Source organism: Desmodus rotundus, chromosome 10 (assembly GCF_022682495.2).
Source record: "Desmodus rotundus isolate HL8 chromosome 10, HLdesRot8A.1, whole genome shotgun sequence".
NCBI lineage: Eukaryota > Metazoa > Chordata > Mammalia > Chiroptera > Phyllostomidae > Desmodus > Desmodus rotundus.
In genome coordinates this window covers 35,875,308-35,897,114 of record NC_071396.1, presented here as the reverse complement: position 1 = coordinate 35,897,114, position 21,807 = coordinate 35,875,308, and the positions used below count along the sequence as shown (strand labels likewise).

The following is a 21,807-nucleotide window of genomic DNA, read 5'->3' as shown; positions in this document are numbered from 1 at the left end:
AAGCACCACCCGCCACCCTCCCCCACCCCCTGCCCCAGGCAACTAAGGAACCTGTTGCGTTTTTGATGGTGGGTAAGCATGAGTCCCAGCACAGGGCCCCAACGATAAGTTCCCACCTGCCCCTTTCTTGCCATATCCTATCTCTGGTCGACTTCCTCCCATTCTCTCCCTCAATGACAACTCCTCATGCTTCGCCTTCAACATGCAAGCCCTCAGCTTTGCGGACTCCTGAAGCAGGCATGCAGCTTCTTCACACTCCTCTCTCCTCATTGGCCTGCCTCTCTTGAACACCTTCCAGAGGCTACATTCAACCTCTGCTCCCAGCACAGCAGGGTGGTTACACCCGTGAAATCACATTCCCCAACCCGGGTTCCGGCTTCACTCTTGGACTTGCCTGTGACTCGTGGACTATCTGCACGTGAGTGCAGAACAACTAAGAATCGGGTCTGGGCAAGGTCCAAAATCAGCGTGTGCTGTGTGAGAAACGGGAGGACCCCCACGGCTCCCGCTCAGAGAGAAGCCTGGATGCTCACCATCTTCAAACCATCGAAGGGCAGCCACGCAGAAAAGGGATCATAACATTTCTGTAAGGTTTCTATATGATTTCACTTTTTAAAAGTCATGAGCAAGAATCACTTTGGTAAGTAATAAAAATGAACAATAAAGATGGCCCAGAATTGCAAAACTGGGATGAAAAGGCAACACTTTTTGATGCAAAATCAAGAAGAACCGTCTATGAAGTGGAGCTACCCAGTAGGAAATGTGGCGAGACAGGGAGGTTCTTGTTCTGATGGTGTTCAAATCAACGATGAATGAGTCCTGCATCCCAAAAGGAATGCGGAGTTCAACACCGTGGCTCTCCCAGTCAGTCTCCTTTAGATTACAAAGTAAGAGCGACTTTCCTACATTAGCTCAGGTTAGACAGGATTTCTGGAGAGAATGCAGCTCTCGTGGAATCCACAGAAAACCTGAGCGACGTGGCTACAGGAAGGGTAGGACAGAGACCGGCTCCGGGCCAGCCCCACGGCAGCAACTCAGCTCCCAAATCTGGGCCTCGGTGCTTATAGTTCAAATCTTTCTCGAGAATCCGGGCTTGGTTTCATCTGAGTCAGGAGTTCCGTGGTGGTTTGATCCACGGTGGTCATGGGGGTGGAGTCTTGGGACTCGAACAGAGGAGTGTGGTGACAGAGACCTCCATGCTGTGGGTGTAAAAACTCTCAGAAAAGTTGGGAGGGGCGGATGCCCTCCAAATGGTGGTTACGGTCCTGACCAAACTCAGGGCTCACTCATTCTGAACCGAAAGTAATTCTAAGCAGATGCCGTTCTTCATGTGGTTGTGAAGAGGTCAGGATTAATTCACATTCGGCTGAAGGTGAGCACATGAATTAAAGTGAGGGGACGGGAGAGGGGACAGTGGGGCTGAGGGAAGAGGTGGTGGGAAGGGAGTAGATGCAGCCTGCTGGGACCCACACTGTCTAGGACAGGACCCCTTACTGCCACCGCCGCCACAGGCTGAATTACAAGTTACACCCGACCTGTGTCAGTGCAGGATTTTCCCTACACAGTTTTAAAACGAACTTCTAAATTTTAGAATAGGCTGAGCAAATAACACACAGTTCCCATATATCCCACCCCCAGCTTCCTCTGCTGTTCGCATCCGACATGACGACAGTGCACGCTCACAACTAACAGGCCCACGTCAATGTGTTCTCATCTAAATGGCATACTTCACTTGGATTTCCTACGTTTTCCCCTACTGCCATTTTCCCTGTACCAGGATCCCACTCAAAATACCTGCATCAGTTTCCCAGGGCTGCCCTAACAAATCATCACAAACATTTAAAACAATACAAATGTGCTCTCTCACAGTCTGAAGGTCAGAAGTCCAAAACCTGCAGGGCCCGCTCTGTCTGAGTCCTCCCGCATCTCCTCCAGCTTCTGGTGGCCCCAGGCGTCCCTCAGCTGGTCCCCAGGCGGGACCAGGTCTTGGAGCTCAGGATTCCAATCTCTGCTTCCATATCCTTTTACAGCCTTCGCTGCTTGTCTCTGTGCCTGTGTCTCAAATCGCCCCCTGCTTTCTCCTACAAATCACTGGGTTTAGGGCCCACAGTACACGTGGGATAATCTCATCTTGAGGTACTTAGCTTAATTACACCTGCAAGACTCTATTTCCAAATAAGTTCACTTTCACAACTACCAGGAGTTAGGACTTGGACATCATATGACACACTGTGGCACACTGTATCACATTCGGTCTCCTACAGTGGCGGACACACTGAGAGAACATGTGATTCAAGTCCATGGGCATTTGCCCAGCACATTTCTGGGCCCAGCACCAGGCTGGGCACTGCGAGAACAGGACACTGGCCAGGTGCCGAGCGAGCAGGGGGCCAGGGATGAGGGCAGGGGGCCCTCAGGCCACTCATGGCCCAACAGTCAGGCCGGGAAGGGGCCAGAGTGCAATCCTGGGAGACAGCTGTGCTGTCCACAGCAGCAGGACATCCTGGGACAGCCCAGAGGGAGTTGGGGCAGGGATAGGGGATCAGTGGGGGGCTGCAGTGAGCAAGGCAAGGGCCTGGCCATGGGGTGTGGGAATCAGGCCAAGAGCCTGCTCTGTGGAGCAAAGAGAAGGCACTCAGGCACCAAGGACAGGGACCCCAGGGTAGCCTATGGGGCTCGCAAGGAGCAAGGCCATGGTCCAGTAAAACCAAAATCCACGAGGAGCAGAAGCAGCCCCTGGCTGATGGGGGCTAAGCAGGGGAAGTGTGACCAGGCTCCATAACACCTCTGCCCCAGGCCAGCACTGGCCCCAACGGGGAAGCCCAGCCTGACTGAGCAGGTGAGGGGACAGGGCCCAGTGACCACAGGGACAGGGACATCGCAGGTCAGCCAAAGCTGCTGGGAAGCTGAGCCTTGGGGCTGAGCATGGAGACAAAGGGAGAGGACGGGGCCTGCTGTGTGACAGGCCTCCAGGGGCAAAGGCTGGAGGCAAGGAGAACACAGCAGAGCCTGACCTGCTGGTCCCAGGGGCTGGGGTGAGGGGAAGGGCAGGGGAAGAAGGTGAGTGCAAGGCTACACCCAAGTTCCTTGACTGCAAGCAGCCCAGCAAGGGCATTACACACTGCAGCCTGTGGGACTGGATGGTCTGGGCTCAAATCCTCTTCATCTCCCCTGCTGTGTCACTCTGGGCTTCATCTGGGGACAGCCCTAGCACCTGCCTTCACAGGGCTGTTGCAGACATTGAGTTCGAGTGTGCAAGGCCCTGCGCACAGAGCCTGGCACGTGTGCTATGCAAACCTGTGTGAGCAGCACAATTACGTGAAATACAATAGTTTCAACATTAATCAGTATCTCCCATATTGTGTTCTCTGGGAGCTTCAACTAACTTCCACCAAAAAGGTTTTTACAGTCAAATAAGTTTGGAAAATGTCTCCTATCTAATCCACAAGGAGCTCTGACATGTCTATAGTTTTAAAAGAAGAAGAAAACCAAACTGAACTGTATTGAGCACAGTGCTTCCCCAGTGGACACCGTGGGACAGCATTCCATGGGCCCCAGTTTGGGCAGTGCTGTGGGGAAGGCAGCGGGGCATCTCTGCAAGTGGGGGACAGGTCTCTGGGAGAAACCAGGGGCAGGGGTAAGCCCCTAGGGCCCAGAGAAGAGGGGAGGACGGCCGAAACGCCGGGGGTAAGGGACCGTAAAGAAAGGGAATGGTTCGCGGGAGAGACCCAGGGCAGGGCAGGAGGTAGAGAAGACCAGGGTGCTGTTGGGTGTGGAGGGGAGACAAGAGGAGGCAGAAGTGACCCTGAGAATTCACATTTATGGGCAGGAAATAGGGCAGCAGCCCAGGGGTGAGGAGTGGGGAGCATCCTTCATTCACTTATATACCTGCTCAGCCTTCTCCGCCCCCCTCACCCCACCACACCTTCCCAGGGGGGTACCGTGGTGGGTCTAAACCCTGTGGCTTCCCCATGGAGAGGCCCGGAGAGGAGAAGGAGGGGTCAGCTGCCTCCTGGGGGGTGACAGTCTCTGGAAGGCACAAAGGCGCACTGTCCCCACTATGCACAGACCGTGTGGTTGTAAAATCGACAGCAGTTGTCCAGGGCCCCTGGGCTGACCTCTGGGCTGGTGCTGAAAAAAAGCAGAGGCTGCAGACTGAGCGCCAGCACTGGTCCTGCAGGCCACCCAGGGCTGGGCTACCCCAGGCTGGACCGCCCTGGGAAACTTGCTCCATGTCTCTGGTCCATCTTTCCTCCCCAAGTTCGGTTCTCAAACCCCACTTCCCTCCCCGGCCACATGAACTACAGTGGTAACATTTCTACCCCTGGCCCTGGTGCCCCAGGCATCCCCCAGGCCCTCACCTCTGGAAGGCCTTGCAGCAGCACTGGTACACCTCAAAGCTGCTGCTGCTGAGGGTTGTGTTCAGGAGGGCCGCACAGTCGACCTCGGCACCCCTGGGCACATAGAGGATCCCTGTGCAGGGAAAGCAGTCAGTGAGCAGTGCTGCTTAGCATTCCATGCCACACCCCCAGGGACTACGGAAGAGACCAGAGCCCCCATGCCCAGAGCTAGGAAATCGGGCTCTGCCAGGCAGGGGCTCACCTGCGACGCACGCATTCACCAGGGACACGCAGGCGCCTGTGCAGAGCGCCCGCAGTACGATCTGGGAGAAGTCGCTCTTCCGCTGGGGGGCCATGGAGCCTGCAAGCAGACGGGGAGGCTCAGGGCCAGCACGCAGGGGCCTCTCTGCCCATGTTCTGCACCTCTGGCTGTGTCTACTGACTCCCCTTCCTCGCCTGACACTGGTTGAGTTTGGGAGTCCAGGATCACTTCCTTGGCCTGACTTGGGTAGCACCCCACACATGTCATCGGGGCGGGAAAAGACCCTGAGTCTGGAGTCAGGCAGACCTGGGATTAAATGCAGGCTTAGCCACTTACTCACTGAGTGACTTAGGCAATCACTTCACTTCTCTGAGATTCAGTGTCCTGGCCTGTAAAATGGGGCAGTGTCCCCACTAAGCAGGGGGAATGGTCTCTCTGGAGAGCTGAGAGCTGGGCAGAGCATTCCTCCCTGGGCGCTGCAGGCCTACCTGTGTCCCCTGCAGGCCTGCCTGTGTACCCTGGGGACTCGGAAAACGGCAGGCTAGAGTGTCGGGACAGGCCAGCACCTCATCTCCTGCCCCTCCCAGATCCCAGGGCCAGACGTGGCCTGGGCCGCTCCCAGAAGCAGGGAAATCAGGGAACTCCCCGGCTGGGAGGAGCCTCCATGGCCACCTCGCCCAGACCTCGACTTAGACAAAGCGGGAGCTGAGGCCTACAGATCCCCAGGAGGCTGCTCCACAGCCAGGCCTAGAGTCCAGGTCCCAACAGCTCAGACGCTCAGATGCCCCCCAGGACTCACTCAGGCCTCCCAGCATGATCCCAAGGGAGCTGACGTTGGCGAACCCACAGAGGGCATACGTTGTGAGGATTTCTGCTCTGACCTGGAATTACAGAAGATGAGCGGGGAGCAGCTCCCCTCGGATGGGACAGGAGCACCCCACACCACCGGGCACCCTGGCCTTAATATCACCCACTTGTTCTGTGTCTTTGACCTTGAGCGTACTCAGTGCTCCCCCCGCCTAGGCCTTGCACACCCACCTATAGGTCAGTTCAAACTGCGCCCCGTCAGCTGCCCTTCAATCTGCTTGATTAGAGCCTCTCCAGGTGTGACTCAGGCTTGCTCAGTCCTACCCAGCTCTGCACTCAGGGGGCACCTGGGCAAACGACCCCTTCCTGACACTCCGCAGGCTCATACTTCTGTCTCCAGGGAACCTCTCAGGAGGAGAGCTCCCAAGGCGCTGTCATGCTGAGGGCGGGGAGTGAGGGACGTGGAGCCCAAGTGACTTGGGTTCCAGGCTTGGCCCCAGGGATGATCAGGTTGAACAACAGCCTCTTTGCATTTTCGTGTCTCCGCCTGGAACGTGGGGCGACAGTACCGGCCTGGAAGGGCCGTGGTGAGGACGGCACCGTGTGCGGGGAGCACCGGGCACCCAGGGGAGAGAGTGTGGCAGGAAATGAGGGTGAGCAGCGAGGGGAAATCTGGGATTTTCACTCCATGCAAGCTTTTTTTTTTTTTAAAGAGTACATTCCTTTACAATTAAAAAATATATAACTTGAAAGACAAAAACAAAATTATTCATGTTAAAAGTTCCTAGTAACTGCAAGAAGCACAAATTAAAACAACGAGCTATTATTTGCCCATTCAAATAGCAGAACTTCTTTTTTGAAGAGGCTCCTCCATGCTGTTCGGTGTGTGGGAAAGTCAAGGCTCGCAGGCACAGCTGGGGGTGATTTCAGCTGCCTCAGTCCTTTGGGAAAGTCGCTGGCAGCAACCACAGGAGTACTCATGCCGTGTGATCCAGTCATCCCACATCTGGGAAAGCTCCCTCGGATGTGAGCCGAGAGAAGGGAAAAGTTCTGTACACAAACCTATTCCTTTCAGCATTGTGAATAATCACAAAGTAATGGATTTATCCTGAATGGCTGAACAGCAGGGGTTGCTTAAATATGTAGGGATACAGACATAGAAAATGATGCTTATGTCATAATAGTAGACGGGGAAGAAACCTGGCTATGATAAGGTATGGATACTAAAACGAACACTATGTAACTCTCTTTAAAAGAACAGAAGAAAATGCCCTGGCTGGTGTAGCTCAGTGTATTGAGTGTGGGCCTGCGAACCAAAGGGTTGCTGGTTTGATTCCCAGTCAGGGCACATGCCTGGGTTGTGGGCCAGGTCCCCAGCAGGGGGCCATGCAAGAGGCAACCACACATTGATGTTTCTCACCCTCTGTTTCTCCTTCCCTTCCCCTCTCTCTAAAAATAAGTAAATAAATGAATAAAATCTTTAAAAAAAAAGAGTAGAAGAAAATGTATGAAACAACAATAGCTGTTACTTTAGGATGGTGAGAGGGGGAACTTTTTCATTCCTGAGGATGTTACATAGAGCTTTTGTTCTTTTAGACAGCTTCATTTCACAGTTATAGTTTTGAAAAATTTTAACACAAAGAGCCAACCTCCGAACTGAGTGCACTATACTCAGTGACAGTGAACTGAGTGACAATGAATATGGTGGCGAGGTCCCCCTGCTTCACTCTCAGGGCTCCCTGGGGGCTCACATCTGCTCCTTTGGGGTAGATGTGGTGGGTGTGCAACCAGTTTTCCTGCAGGAGAGGCAAGGGGCAGTGGCAGGCCCGAGGCCACACAGGAGGGTGGTCCATCTACAGCCAGGTCTCACATATCTCAGCAAAGCCTTCCCTGCACCTCCGCCTCCTAAGGGGTCTAAGGTGGTGGCAGTGAAGCCTGAGGCCATCTCGAGCCCAGGGCGATAGGAAATGAGAGGCTGAATGTTATGGCAGTCTCAGCTGGGCCCAGGCAGCAGGGCAGACAGCTGCAGGCGTCATGCCCCGCCTCAGGGACAGGACTGGGACACTCACCGAGATCCACTGCTTCTTGCCGCCAACCCATTCCTCAGCCCCTGCCAGGCGGCGCTGCTTGTACTGGGAGAGCTCCTGATAGGCCACAAACTCGTTCAGGAACAGCTTGATTCCCAGCAGCTCAGCCACCACTGGGCAGTCCTCCCAAGCCACGCCCATCAAGAAAGCCACAGGCAGCAGGATGTAGGAGCAGAGGAGCTGAGGCACGAGGCAAGAGGAGCTGCTGGGACCTGGGCTAGCCAGGCACCCACCCCCAGTGCCCGGGCTGCCCCCTCCACAGGCTGCCCCCCTCCACAGGCCCAGCAGGCCACCCAGAACTGTACCTGGAAGCTGAGCCCCTGGATGTCCACCAGGTCCCCCAGCCAGGAGAGGGCAGCGTTGATGAAGGCCAGCACCGCCAGGAAGGCAATCAGGTTGGCTGTGATGTTGGCCACGACCCTCACGGACATGGCGGCCCCAGTGCTGGCAGCTTCTAAGAGGTTCTGCGTATCTCTGTTGTTGGGATCAAGAGCCATCTCACTGGCCTGTCCCCACCAACTGCAGGGCCCCTCCTCCTATGGGGGTCAGAGAAGAGCCCTGGACCTGAGCCACAGGTCCTTGTTTCTTTCCCCTCTGATGCCCAGAGAAAGAGAAGGGCTGGGCCCAGCCCCAGGATGAGACCCAGACTTCCAGCACAGGGTGGCCGAGGTGGGAGCTGGCAGCCACGCGTGGCCCCTGCGCACTTGAAAGGATACTGCTCAGAACTGAGATATGTTGTAAGGATAAGTGACACGCCAGACTTTGCATATTCAGTACAAAATAAAACCAATATAAAAATAAAATTATTATTTCATAAAATGATTGTATTTCTATTTTTTACATGTTGAAGTAATAGTATTTTGAATATATTAGGTTAAATAAAGTATTTTATTAAAACCATCTGTTTCTTTTTACTTTTTATTTAAAGACGACAACTAGAAAATTTAAAATTATAGATGTGACCCTGGCTGGTGCAGCTCAGTGGATTGAGCACCAGCCTGTGAACCGAAAGGTCGCTAGTTTGATTCCCAGTCGGGGCACATGCCTGGGTTGTGGGCCAGGTCCACAGTGGCAAGTGTGTGAGAGGCAACCACACATGGACGTTTCTCTCCCTCTCTTTCTACCTCCCCTCCCCACTCTCTAAAAATAAATAAATATCTTTTTTTTTAAGTTCTAAAATGATAGATGTGCCTCGCATCGTATTTCCCCAGGGCCACACTGCTCTGGGCCTTCAGGAAGACGGGAGGCTGCAGCTGTGGACCGTGCCCCCAGCACCCTCGTCAAAGTGGCGCCTTTCCAATGTGTTTAAAAGGTTAGAGGTTACATGGCTGCTGTTAAGTCTGTGATGACCAGACATTAGGAGGTGAGTGAAGTTCCCAACAGCACTCAATACATGAGCATGTGACAACACCCTGGCGGTCGGAGCTCAAGGCGGGTGGAGAAGGTGGCGCGGAGCCTTTTCACAGCCTCCTCACCACACACTCCAGCCCACAGCCCCAAGACCCAGGCCTTCTCCAGCCCACTGTTTCCTGCTGGTCCCACAATGGAGGTTAAGATCTAAGAACTGGAGGCTGTGTTTTTCTAAGCAAAGCCCTGAGGGCAGTTTCAGGAGTGGTGGGCCTGGGCTTGGTGGAAGGGCAGAGAAAATGGGGTCCACTGCTATTCCCGCCTCTGCTCCTGTCCCCACCTCCCCACCCTCACCAGCCCCTCTGTAGTCACGCCTGCTGTGCTCACCCGGAGCTCAGTTTCACTCCTTCCTCACTACTGCACTTGGACTCCTCCACTTCCGGGTAGACCAGCTTGGAGAGGGCCAAAGCACAAGGGGCGGCCATCACGGTGGCAGCAATCAAGGAGGCGGCGTCAATCTGCGAGAAGAATGGAGGAGGTTACTGAGGGGGGGAATGTGTGGGGGGCCAAACAGTGCAGCCCAGGGCAGCACTTCTTGGGTATTCTTAGGACGGTCCCTCCACCAGCCGGGACCCTCCCCCTTCCTCCAGCCTGGAGGTTACCCCTGGTTTGTCACCTTGAGTCCCAGCAGGGAACACATCCTACCACAGTTCTACTCCTGGACGCTGTGAGCCCGTTGTGGCCACAGACTCAAATGCCCCAGTCAGTCAGTTCCTGCTCCCCCGGAACAGGGGTGTGTCCTGCGCAGGCAGGGCTCCCTGGTCCACTGGGTCAGCCCACACACCACCTCCCCGCTGCAGGCTACTCCCCGAGGCTGAGACAACCCCAGGCACTGCTGCCAGACACCGGGTCAGGAATACATTCTGTTCCAGTGTCCCCAGGCCAGGGTCACGGAGGAACCCAGGGCGTGAGCTCTCCCTTCAAATTTTCCAAAAGATCTTTACTGAGAAAGAAAATACCTCCAGACAACTACAGAGCATGAAACAGGCCTGTTTCCAAAGGATGGATTTCTGACCCTCATATGCCAGAGAAATAACTACCACATCTTCAACACCACGCGACATGCTTTCTGTCTATTATTGCATCTAATTCTTAAGCTGCTGTGAGGTGGGCAGGAATCTTGCCCATTTTACAGATGCAGAAACGAAGTGCTAGAAGTTCACTTGGCCCTGCCCAGGACCCTACAGATCTGTCCCAGGGGCTCCCACTCTTGCAGCACTGACTAAGGAGCATCCGTGGCCCACCCGCTCTATGTCTCCCCGCCCAGCCTCTGTCCACAGCTCCAGGCACACATCTAAACCTGCTCTCACGGCGGCTCCTGAACCAGGCGGGTGGGTAGAGAGACCAGTTTCTGGGGTTAGTGGAAAGAGCTGGTGCCGGCTTGAGCACCTTTGGGAAACACGGTGAAAGGGGAGAAGTATGTGGCAGCCACCATGGAAGGACTCAGTCAAGTGGCCCCAGGGACCTCAGGCCAGAGAGACGATCGAGAGCAGTGTTGCCCAAGGCAAATATAATGTGAACCATGTCTGGGACGTTAATGGTTCTAGCAGCCAATTACAACAATAAAGAGAAACAGCTAACATTAATTTTAATAATATATTTTATCTAACCCAATATATCCAAAATATTCTCTTTCCATCCATGCAGTCAGTATTAAACACATTAATAAGGTGGATTGATGTTTTCCACACGGAGTCTCATAGTGGGTCTCATTTCAGACCAGCCATGCTCCAAGTGCTCCATAGCCATGTGTGGGCAGCGGCTGGTGTGTCAGCGCACATCTAGAAATAGCCGGATATTAGCAATAGGAGGGGTACAGGGCAAAAGGAGCCAGGAGCTCAGCAACAAAAAGAAAGGAGGAGAGAGCAAGAGGGATCTTCCTGGAATTCAGGGGCTAGGGCACAGCCAAGAACTATACGGAGAGGAAGTGCCTTGGGGAGGGAGTGGAAGGCCAGGGGAGAGGGTGGGAAGAAGGCAGCGCTGTAGGTCCCAAGGCTGCTGCAGTGGTGGCCAGGAGCCAGGTGGGGGCAGAAAAGAGCTTCTCTGATACCGGACTTTTCACCTGGGCAGCTGTGGTGGTGGCCTGAGGGCTGCTGCACCTCAGGCTGGGAATGGAGCCCCACAACCACCTGGCTGGTCCTAGCAGCCTGTGCACACTCTGCTGAGCTACAGGGGAGTGGGCCCCTTCAGTGGGGGAGGCCCTACTGGCTGGGGCTAGGCCGGGAGGTCTGACTGAGAAAGGCAAAGAAAGCAGGGTGAGTTGTAAGGCAGATTGTGAAAAAGAACAGAGTTGTTCCAGGATCTTAGTCTCAAGTAACGGTGCCCACATGCGTGCAGTAGAAAGAATACCATTCTTTAAACTGTCCACGAGACCTGGGACAAGGTTACGACAGTTAAAGCCCCTAAGTCCTGAAAATATTACGGCATTCCCTCCCCTGATACACCACCATGAAAAAAGCTTTAGGAACAGTTTTGAAATACTGAACTCCTTCCTCCAACAGTTGGTGGTGGGGTGGGGGTGGGGTACACCAGCGCTGACAGGCCCTTCCTAAGCCTCAGTGAGACAAGGTGTGAATCAGGAGACTCTAAAATTCTAGATGGGAGGGTGCCAGGCCAGGGGACAAAGACAAGAGGCCTTCCTGAAAAGTCCCACAGCCGCCTATCTGCGCAGGGAGCTCCGAGGGAGGTGGAGCTGAGCGAACTGGTGCCACCCATGTATCCTGAGCAAAGGAGGGACCGAGGGGCAGGCTGGCCTGTCCTCCAGCCCACCCCTCAGCCACCCCCAACAAGAGAGATGAGAGGGACAGGTGCAATTTGGGACCAGAGAACGGGACTGGAGGGTCATTCTGTCGCCCCGCCCTGACCTGTATATGCACAGCATCAGGGATTGTACAGGCCAGCCCCGGCCCACCTCCCTCTCTGCAGGAGTAACCGGCATTCGTGGCACGGATGGATTTACCCGCGCAGCCCCTTGCTGATTGACATGTGGGTTGTTTCTTGTTTTATATTGTGTTTCTACTATAAGAATGGAATTTTGCATTTTGTGACCACTTGTGAAAACATTTCTGCATCATAATATTCCTCATAAAACTGACAGACGTTCTCCAAAAGGATGGCGGCAGGCTGCACGGCCATCAAGAATGTGTTCATACCCCAAAGGAGATGTAGGAGCCCAGCAGGGAGCCGGCGATGGTGGCGTAGCCTCCGGTCATGACAACGTGGATCTCAGAGAGGGTCATGTCTGCCAGGTAGGGCCGGATCAGCAGAGGGGCTTCCGTCTGCAAACAGGGAAGACGTCGGACAAACAGAACTGGCCAGGCCAGCACGGGCCCCTGCGGATCTCCCTCCTCCCCAGGAGAGGGCAGGTTGTGTGAGTGCTGGGGGAAGAGACAGTGGGTGGGGTGAGGGCTGTGGTCTGTCCCTAACGGAGCCTTTCTGCACGTCAGCATCGGCCTGGCTCTGTGCGAGGACCCCCAGCCCTCCCACTTGGCCTGACAATGCTCCCCTGTCAAGTGCCCCCCACATCCAAGCACCCCACTGAGCACATTTGTGCTCATAAACTTCTGAGAAAGAAGAGAGCATCCCCATTTATCAGGGGAACAAACAGAGGTTAAGAGATGTTCAGAGAATGACCTCTTCTCATGCAAAGGGCCCTAAGTAGATGTAACTCCAGGCTGGAGCTTTTAATGAAGCCTGGGGGTTACCAGAAAGGCAAGTATGTCTTCAGCGTCAGAAATGTTGGCCATATGGGTGAGGACCCTGGAGCCATCTGCAGAGACCCCCACTGGCAGGAGGGTCGGGCTTCTGAAAGGGGCTCAGGACTGACAGTGCTTTCAGAGCCACATTCACTTTGAAAAATACGTTGTCAGAAAGAGGAAGATTTGGAGGGGGGGAAAGACAAAATGATGTAGTGGAGAGAACCCTCATCAGGAAGGAAAAACTGGGATTCTAAGTCCTGGCTTATCGTGTGGGACCTCAGCCAGTCATCCCCACCGAGCCTCAGTTTCCTCGTGTACAAAATGAGAGAGTGGGACCGCATCTCGAGGGCTTGCGAGTCTCTAGGCTGATGAAGGTGCCAGACGGACACCCTCCTCCCTGGCAGGACTCAGCCAAAGTGCATCCCTGGGGGGCGGCTGCCTTCGGTGACCCTGGGGGAAGGTTCACACGGCTCTGCAGCTGCCTGAGCCCGAGCTCCAGGGACCAGGGCGCCCAGCGCCCTGGGGAGGCTGACGGCCAGTGTGAGGATGGCAGGCTGCAGGACCCACCTGGCTCACAAAGATGTTTCCAGCCACACTCAGGGTCTCAGTGGCCGTGGTACTCATGGTGACCTGCATCAGCCAGGCAATCTAGAAGGAAACAGAGGACTTGGGGGGTGCTGTCCTCGAGCCCCAGAGGCAGATAGAGCCAGGGGTGGAATTACCTTACACGTCTTCCCTGCAGCTCCCAACCTACATTTCCCCCATCAGGTCCATTCATCTTCCCGTTCCCAACCTCCATCGATGGGGGCTTATCATCCACAGGGGCAGGGGAGGGAGGAAGGGTTCCTTGGTCGAGTGTATGGGGCATTACTGTACACGCACACCGTGGAGATAACCCACACGTGCTAGCTCAGGAAAGGCTCTGACAAGTCCTGCATAGAACTCCTTTACATTGCTCAGCTTCACGAAATCATCTGACCATGGGGTCCTTCACCTAGCAGCATTTACTAGCCTGCCATGGAACTCGAGTTTCACCAAAAAAAAAAAAGGCTTTGGGGAGCACTATTTTAGAAAATTCATCCTTTCCATCAGGATGAAATCTGTTTCCCTGGAATTTCTCCTCACCGCCAGCACCTCCCAGGCTGCCCTCCCTACTTCCCTCTCAGTGTTTGCAGGCAGCTGTCCGGCCGGAGCCAGCACCCCGCCTGCCCTTTCCCAGGCCTAGCATCCCTCCCCTCCCCAGCCGTTCTCAGGAGGGCATGATGCTCTGCGCTGTCGCGCTCCCATAGATTTGTCACTGCCCCTTGGCTAAACCCATTCTCCAGGTTTGGGCATCACTGCCTCCCGCATGCCACACACTGTGACTGTTAACATGACCACAGGTGGATTTTGCATTCCTGGCAGCCACCTGATGGAGCAGGTTTATTCTGAGCTCTGTCAGCCAAAATCTCAGGATCTTCTGCCAGGTCCAAGGCTGCCTCCTGCATCCTGGTTTTGTGCAGCAGGTTTTTTGCCCAGCAGCACGGGACTCCGCATGCACACCAGCTAAGTCTAGCTGATGTGGCCCCCTGCTCGTCTTGCAAGATCTTTTTGGTCAAAATTACTTTTTTCCCCTAACATTTCTTCTCAGCGTAGCCTCAATGCCACAAACTTCCCCTTGGATTTTGGTGCCATTTCTCCTTGGTATCATGACAAGAGACTCTGTGAAGAGATGTTTGGGCAGCTGTAGGTTGGAGAGAGTATAGTTTAGGGGCCCTGGGAGCACAGCGTTCTGGGAGAGTGCAAGCCCTGTGGGCAGGTGCCTCTGGGAGAGCCCGGGCCTCGGTGCTGGGACTCACCTTCAGGATCACCCACTGCATGAGGCCCACGTGGTAGAGGACTGACATGACGCAGCTGAAGAAAACAATGATGGGCAGAACCTGCCGGGAAGGAGCAGAGGCCACGGGTTAGAGGCAGGCAGGTGGCAGGGGGCCAGGCTGGGCCTCGGAGACACTAGACAGCCCACTCCAACCCAGGCGTAGCCACCCCTGAGGCCTGACAGGGTCAGGGAAGAAGCTCAGAATTCAGTGCACGGAATCACGTATGTGGCCTTTCAAAACTTCTCATACCCACCGCCTGGCCTCCGAGCCAGCGCCCCACCCCAGGGCTGCCTCACTGCAGGCTGATTTACAGCGACCAGCACAAGCAACGAGGACAGAAAGGACAAGTTTCATGACCCAACGAATGGCCATACAGCGGAGCTGAAGAGTTGGGAAGCAAGAACCGAGGCAGCCCTCACTGGGCAGTTCTGCAGTGACGTCCAAGAGGGGCTGTTCAGCGGGACAGGGAAGGGGCCCGTGAGTGGGGATGCAACAGTGCTGGACGGATCTGCGAGTGCAGAGGGAATGGTGTGACCTGGGGCTCGGGGTGGGAGGGAGACTTGCTTTTTCCCATATTCCCTTTTGTTCTGTTGGAATGTGTTATCTGTTTCAGGTTGAACAGTGAAGTTTACAATAAGGTAACAGTAAGTTATGCAGAGTTGGGAACAACACGGGATCATTCTTATGCTAAGATGTGAAGTGGGGAAACCAGAACATTAAGCCACCGAAAGGACACTGGAACCAGGGCACCCCAACAGCCCAAGTAGTTGCTTCTGTGTGCTGGGACTGTGGGTGTTTTGTTTCCTTCTTTCTCTACGTCTACTTTCTCATCTGCTCCTCTAATCTTCTGCAACACGTGGACACTTTTCAGAGCAGGGAGCTCTGAATAGCTGGGACCCAGCTACAGGGAGCTCAGAGCAGGCAGAGAGAGGAGAGGTATGGGGCAAGCTCATCGGCTCGGTTTGAACCTGCTTGGTTTGAGATGCCTGCAGGATATCCAAGTTGGAGTGGGTCAGGAGCCCAGAGGGGAGGCCAGGGATGTCACCTGACAGGGAACACGGGCACTGGCTAGAGAAAGCCTCTCCTGCCCCGTGACTGCCCCTGACGGCCTGGTGCCAGGCACACCCCCCACGAGAGGGCTGCTGACGTCACTCTGCTGCCCCTGGGAGGGAAACGCATAGAAGGTCACGTACTGTCTAGACGGCCTGTCCAATCTGTCATGCGAGGGGACTGCTCCGCAGGCTGGCAGGGCTGCAGGGGAGGCCAGAGCCAGGAGGGACAGTCCCCAGGGCCTGGGACCCAGCTGCAGAATTAGACATTCTGCAGGCAGCAGCCAAGAGACATTTTCTACCTGACATGGGGCTGGCTCTCTGGGGAAGGGAAGCTGTGTTTTGGATTAAATGGTGACTGTCCAGGCAGGGAAGGTGAATGGAACAGAAGAGAGGGGGCCCCAATTTTCTAAGGTGGGACGTTTAACCCTAAAGAACGTCCCTAAGGCCAGTGTGATCTCCCAGCCAGGAAACTTCATTCCACAAATGGGGCTGCTGAGACTGTGAGATGCTGGCTACCTGTCCAAGGCCACACACCTGCAAAGACACAGAGGACGCCCTGTCCACCAAGCAGGTTGCCGAGCCCCTGCCCTGACCCCGGGGAGCTCTGCTCTGTGCCTGCCCTGGGGCCTCATTTCTCGGTCTCCAGGGGCAACACGTGCCTCCTCCATGGAGAACCTGAGGCCAGGGCGCAGCTGCCCCCGGCAGGTCCTGACTGCCGTTTTGTGGAAACTCAGAGCAGGCTGCCCATGCCAGTACCAACGCTCACCTATAACTCAAGGGGGGCGAAACTTCTAGACTCCCTCAGCCGGTGCATCTCCATCTCCGAGTGTGGTCCCTGGGCCAGCAGGATGGCCCGGGAATTCTCCAGAAGTGCAAATTTTGAGCCTGCCCCCCAGGGTCTCAGATTCAGTATGTCTGGGGTGGGCCTGGGAATTTGGCTTTCCCAGAGGCTACTGGCGCTTCTGGCGCTGCTGGCCGGGACACCACACTCTGAGAGCCACACCTTCTGAGTGGACGCTGCGCCCTCACCAGGAAACAGGTTCAGCCCAAAAGGCAGGACAAAACCCACTCAGACAAGGCCCGCCCTTTCTCCCCCTGGAGGGTGCTGAGCGGGCTCTCCATGACCTCCAGAGGCCGTCTGGACAAGCCCTCATGTCCCCAGCCCCAAGGCCCAAGCACTGCAGACTGCCCGGTCACCAGCCCCAGGCAACAACAAACCACAGAGCCCCAAAGTCCACAGAGCAGGTTCCTCAGAGGTGACGGCCACAATACCACCACCGTGACGGGAAAGCGGCTACGTTGGACACGCCACCCCTCTGCCCAGAGTGACCTCACCACCCAGCCCCTCCGCCTGTCTCTGCCTGTCCAAGTCCCCCAGAGACCTCTCTGCAGGTGCCACACTCTTACCGGCCCCTCGTGGGTCAATGTCCCATCTCCCCCCATTTCATCCTGGCTCAGTCTCCATGTATTTCCCAGTCCTACCTCTGAAAATGGTGCCAAGGTGACCAGTGACCCCTTAATTACTAAATCCAATGGCACCTTTCAGTCCTTATCTTGTTTTTTTTGTCCCTATCTTACTTGATTTTGGGGGGGGGGTAAAATTTGGCACTGTTGACCATTGGGGATTGCAGGGGCTGCATCAGGCAGACACCCTGAAACCCTCGGGAGATGAGAACATGTCCCTTCCCCCTCGGGGTTTCTGGGGGAGACCGTGTGGGTAGCAGTGCTAAACCTAGGAAGCGGGGGCAAGCAGCAGAGGCCAGAGTGTCCATGAATGAGTGAGTGACCCTCTGCTCCAGGTCAGCCAGGCCCAGGAAGAATGCGGGAGTCTGGCAGGGGGCGGGGGGAGCTGTCATGGGGGTGGAAAATTACCAGAAGGGAGATAGAGCCAAGGTGGAATGACTAATCAAAACGATACAGCTAGGACTAGGATACAGCTAGGATACAGCCACGGCAACCGGGCTGGACTGCAGGCCCAGGGAGGTGGGGGTGGCTGAAGAAGCCTCAGGCTGGGGATCAGCTTCCTGGAGGGGTGATGAGCCAGACTGTGGCCAGCAGGAAGCCGGTGGGACTCTGAAAATCAGAGCAAGCTCAGAGAAGACTTCCCCAGGCTGACTGGGGCCAAAGACCTTGGACTAGGTCCACGTGATTCATGGAAAGAACAGAAAGAAAGCTTCTGAGTCTTCTGTTCAACTCAGCACCAACAAAGCCACTCCTACACGGAGGACAAGTCCCAGTCCTGGCAAGTGTGTGTGTGCACGTGTACGCGAGTGTGCATGTGTGTGTGAATGTTTGTGTGTGAGAGTGTGCGCATGAGTGTGTGTGCATGCATGCGAGTATGTCTGCATGTGTGTGGATGTTTGTGTGTGCGTGCATGTGAATGTGTGCATGTGTGTGTGAGAATGTTCGTGACACAGAGAAGGGGGCTATGAATGAAAATCTGTGATGAGTGCATCTTGTGAGGAAGGGAACTTCGTGGCCATGGAGCATCTGTTGTAAGTGCTCCCTCTCCTGCCCCACCTTTGCTCGGAAAGCCCCTGGCGCATCCACAGACCAGGGTTCGTCCACAGGACAGGGCCTCCCAGGGGCCGGGGAAAAGTTCAGTGTTGACAGGGAAACGCTGAGGCTGATCACTGATAAACCCACCCCTCAGTTTCTCTCTCTTGACAGAATGTCCAAACTCAGAATCTGTAGCAACCATTCATGTGATATAAACGCATTACTGCTGTTACTAGGGATGCTCTTTGGGAGGGCGCAAGATGTCACTGGCTTAGACTATAAGGAGGACGCATTACTTGACTGGAAACCCAATGACCCAGCTCCAGGCCTGGCTCTGCCCAAACTCCCCGGGCTTGGTGTGGCCGTCTGCAATGCAAAGGGAAGGCCCAAGATCGCTGAGCATCCCTGTAGCCTGACGGGCTATGAATTCGTGGTTCTAAAGGGTGGTTAGGGGAGAGATGCAAGTAACAGGTGTGTGCACCTTCTTCCAGAAAGGATGCAACTAACATAAGCGAAACATACCGCCAAGCCATGCAATCACATTGCCAGGGCCCCTCCCAGGGCTTGAGGCTTAAGTTCCATTAGCTTCTAGGGTTCTCTCACCCCCTCACCCCAGGCCTGGCCCGCACAGCATGCTCGGACTCCTCACTAGCTGGAGGTGCCTGGCAACGGCAGGCCGTGAATGGCCTCATGGATCAAGAGTCAGCTGACCTGAAAGGCAAAGACATCCTTGACCAGAGCTTCCCCGAACACAAAGCTGGAGCCGGCCTCAGTGTAGCTCAGGAAGATCTGAAAGAAACAAAACAAAACACTGGAGGGAGGCCACGAAGGAAGGGGGGTGGAAACCGCGGCAGGAGAGGCAGCTGGAAGGTCCCGCTGCACAGGGGGAGAGAGGGACACCCAGGCACAGGCCCTCCGGCCCCAGCAGGTTGGAAAGAACAGGCTGGCCTCACAGAAGCAGTAGCACTGCGTTAAAGCCACAGTTGTGGCCACTCTCCCCTCCTAACCTCATTCTCCAGAAGGCCCACCCTTTTGATAAATCTTAAAGAAATACTCTGACATGAGAGTTGTTTGGATAATAAAGAAACAACCAAGGGAGCAAGACAGCGAGAGGCGAGAAGGCCGTCAAGGGGAGTGCTCTGTGCCTGCCACCGGCTCCCTGCCTCCCGACCAAGGGCATAGACCCCACCTTGTCCCCCCCATCCCAGGCCCCTCGGTGGGTGTCTGAATCTGGCCACCCTTCTACAGGAGACTGACTTAGGTCCCAAACTTGCATTGTGACTGCAGAGACAAGTCACTTCTCCTGTCTGTAAAATGGGGGGCATGACCAGAGGAGCAACTCTGTTTTCTCTGTCCCCACAGCCACACTGGCGGGGGAGCCTAGACAGACATGCAGGGGGGTCCCCCCTGAGAGCACAGAGCACAGGGGCCTGCTTGAGGAGAGGGGCAGGGCCCAGGAGCAACGGCCTGCGCCTCCTGTAATTTATATTTTAAAGTGAATCATGATGGATGCACAGCGACAGGAATGAACTTAATGACTTACAAATGGTTAGAATGGGAGCTGTTGTGTTGGGTGTGTTTACTGCAATAAAACAATGGAATTATAAAAGTGTGACCTCAACAAACTAAGCATTATCTTTAAGCACACACATACACACAGTAAATCACTTGTAACTTTTTAAGCACTTGTAACTACGATAAGGTCCACATCACTGGTGACTGCTGAGAGCCCCGTGCCCAGGCGCCCTGAGAAGCTCCCTGCGCTGAGGCTCTCTCCCGCATCAGCCCCAGCCTCCTAGAGGACCGCTGTCCAGGCAGGTGGTGCCGGGACTGAGGGAAGTAGCAGCCGCACAGCCCAGCCCCCAGCTGACCCCCTGGTCTGGGGCCCACCACCCACCAACCATCCTGGTCCCAATCCCTCACCTCCCACCTTCCCCCTGACACAGTGGCTTCTCCATTCCCTGGCAACCCAAGATGCCACGGGCAGCTGGGCCCCGTGGACACACCTGGATCTGCTTGCCCAGCCATTGGAATGAAATAAATCCAGGTTCTGTTCTGATGATGAGGAGTCCAAGTACGAACTGTAGCCCGAGGCCCCAGGACACGGCCCGCCAAGATACCTGCCGCCGATACAGAAAGGTCCTGGTGAGCTCAGCTCCTGGGGGACCCACAGGGACAGGGTAGGGTGAGAGCAGAGGGCACGGGGCTGCTCTGAGGAGCTACAGGGGCTTCGGCGTGCCTGTAGGATGGGGCTGGGCCTAGCCAGCGGTCTGGACCTACTGACAGTGGTCACATCCTACCTGGAGCTCATAACAGGCCATGCTCTTGGCAGCAATGAGCCTAGGGCAGTGGGTAGGGGCGGGCAAGGTCTAGCTAAGGCCCCAGGTAAGACTCCACAGCCTTGAGCACACTGTGGCACTAGGTCCTGGGTCATCACTGGGTGGGCAGAGTCATGGCCTCAGGGTCTGGCCTCAGTGTAACCTCCGTCTGCCTGGGCCCTTCCCCCATATCCCTCCTCCATAGGCAGAGTCCCCAGCTGTCCTAACCTCACCCTGTCCATGCCCCCACTCAGCATTTAATGATTCCTTAGTGGTGATTCCTTAGTGGTTTGATTCCAAACTCAGGAGGGCATCAGGATGCCTGGAGGCTTGGCTGCAGCCTGGGGGAAGGCGTTAGCCACACTGTGAGACCAGGAGGGGACCTCACAGCAGGATGCTTGTCCCGCCAAGGATGCAGAGGGAGAGAAGGGGCTGCAGCCCACTCTGGGCCCGACAACTAAGCACTGACCGCACGATGGTGCTTTGAGCAGGCGAAGAGGACGCCGATGAACACGCAGATTCCTGCAAAGGACACCAGCTGCTGAGGCCGCTGGGAGGTGTCCAGAATCAGCCACAGGACCAGGCCCAGGAGAGCAGCGAGGGCTAGACCCCTGCAGGGGAAGGGCAGAAAGACATTGTCCTCAGTATCTCCCACACCCTACACCATAGCCCCTTTGGCCCCAGGGAAAGCACACGCAGGGCTGGTGGGAGGAGACAAAGCTGTGTGACTTCAGGCAAACAACCTAGCCTCTCCGAGTCTGATCTCCTCAGTGAGAAAAGAAAGCCAAAGACTCCCCATTTCTCAGGGTTGGGAGAGGACTAAATGAGAGAGTACATGTATGGAGCTTAGCACCTCACCTGCTTCCCTGTCCCCAGGCAACAGCTGATCTGTTTACCAGATTAGTCTTTATTTTTTGGAATTTTATACAGATAGAATCATACGGCACATATTCTTTTTTGCCTGACTTCCTTGACTCAGCACAATGGTTTTGAGATTCATCTATATTTTTGCACGTATCAATCGCTCCTTCCTTTTTCCTGCTGAGTAGTATTCCATTCACCTGTGAATGGGCATTTAGGTTGTTTCCAGTTCTGGGCTGTTATAGACAAAGCAGCTTATGAACATCTGCACACTCACGTGAAAGCCTTGGCAGGGATATATATGGTTTCGTTTCTCTTGAGTAAATACTATAAATGGAATGGGTGAGTCATGTGGTAGGTCTAACTTTTTAGGAGACTGTCAAACGGTTTCCCAAAGTGATCGTGCCATTCCACATTCCCACCAGCCGCACATAAGAGTTCCAGTTCCTCCACATCTTTGCCAACACTGGGTATGGTCAAGCTTACGAGTCTTAGCCATTCTAATGAGAAGACAATTGTACCTCTTTGCGTTTTAATTTGCATTCCCTAATGACTAAGGACGTTGAGCATCTTCCCATTTGTTTATTTATACTTACATGTCTCTTTTTATTAAATGC

The 21,807-nt window shown here is 55.0% G+C and overlaps 1 protein-coding gene across 5 annotated transcripts in view; it reads right to left on the bottom strand.

Annotated features, from left to right (window-relative positions):
• Positions 1-61: 61 nt before the first annotated feature.
• The window catches only part of SLC28A1 (solute carrier family 28 member 1), a 34,858-nt gene continuing 13,112 nt past the window's right edge, over positions 62-21,807 (bottom strand). For 4 of the 5 annotated variants that reach the window (XM_071219463.1, XM_045196506.3, XM_045196505.3 and 1 more), the window contains 13 exons: positions 20,799-20,940; positions 20,018-20,131; positions 18,723-18,800; positions 14,440-14,520; positions 13,169-13,249; positions 12,056-12,181; positions 9,231-9,361; positions 7,802-7,970; positions 7,479-7,676; positions 5,402-5,483; positions 4,603-4,701; positions 4,362-4,473; positions 62-4,131 (listed from right to left, as the gene is read on the bottom strand). In XM_071219463.1, coding sequence (XP_071075564.1) covers positions 4,059-4,131; positions 4,362-4,473; positions 4,603-4,701; positions 5,402-5,483; positions 7,479-7,676; positions 7,802-7,970; positions 9,231-9,361; positions 12,056-12,181; positions 13,169-13,249; positions 14,440-14,520; positions 18,723-18,800; positions 20,018-20,131; positions 20,799-20,940 — 1,486 coding nt within the window. In that variant the 3' untranslated portion in view covers positions 62-4,058. Of the gene's footprint in view, positions 4,132-4,361; positions 4,474-4,602; positions 4,702-5,401; positions 5,484-7,478; positions 7,677-7,801; positions 7,971-9,230; positions 9,362-12,055; positions 12,182-13,168; positions 13,250-14,439; positions 14,521-18,722; positions 18,801-20,017; positions 20,132-20,798; positions 20,941-21,807 lie in introns of those variants that run through there. The other variant, XM_053912717.2, reaches the window with a different exon arrangement.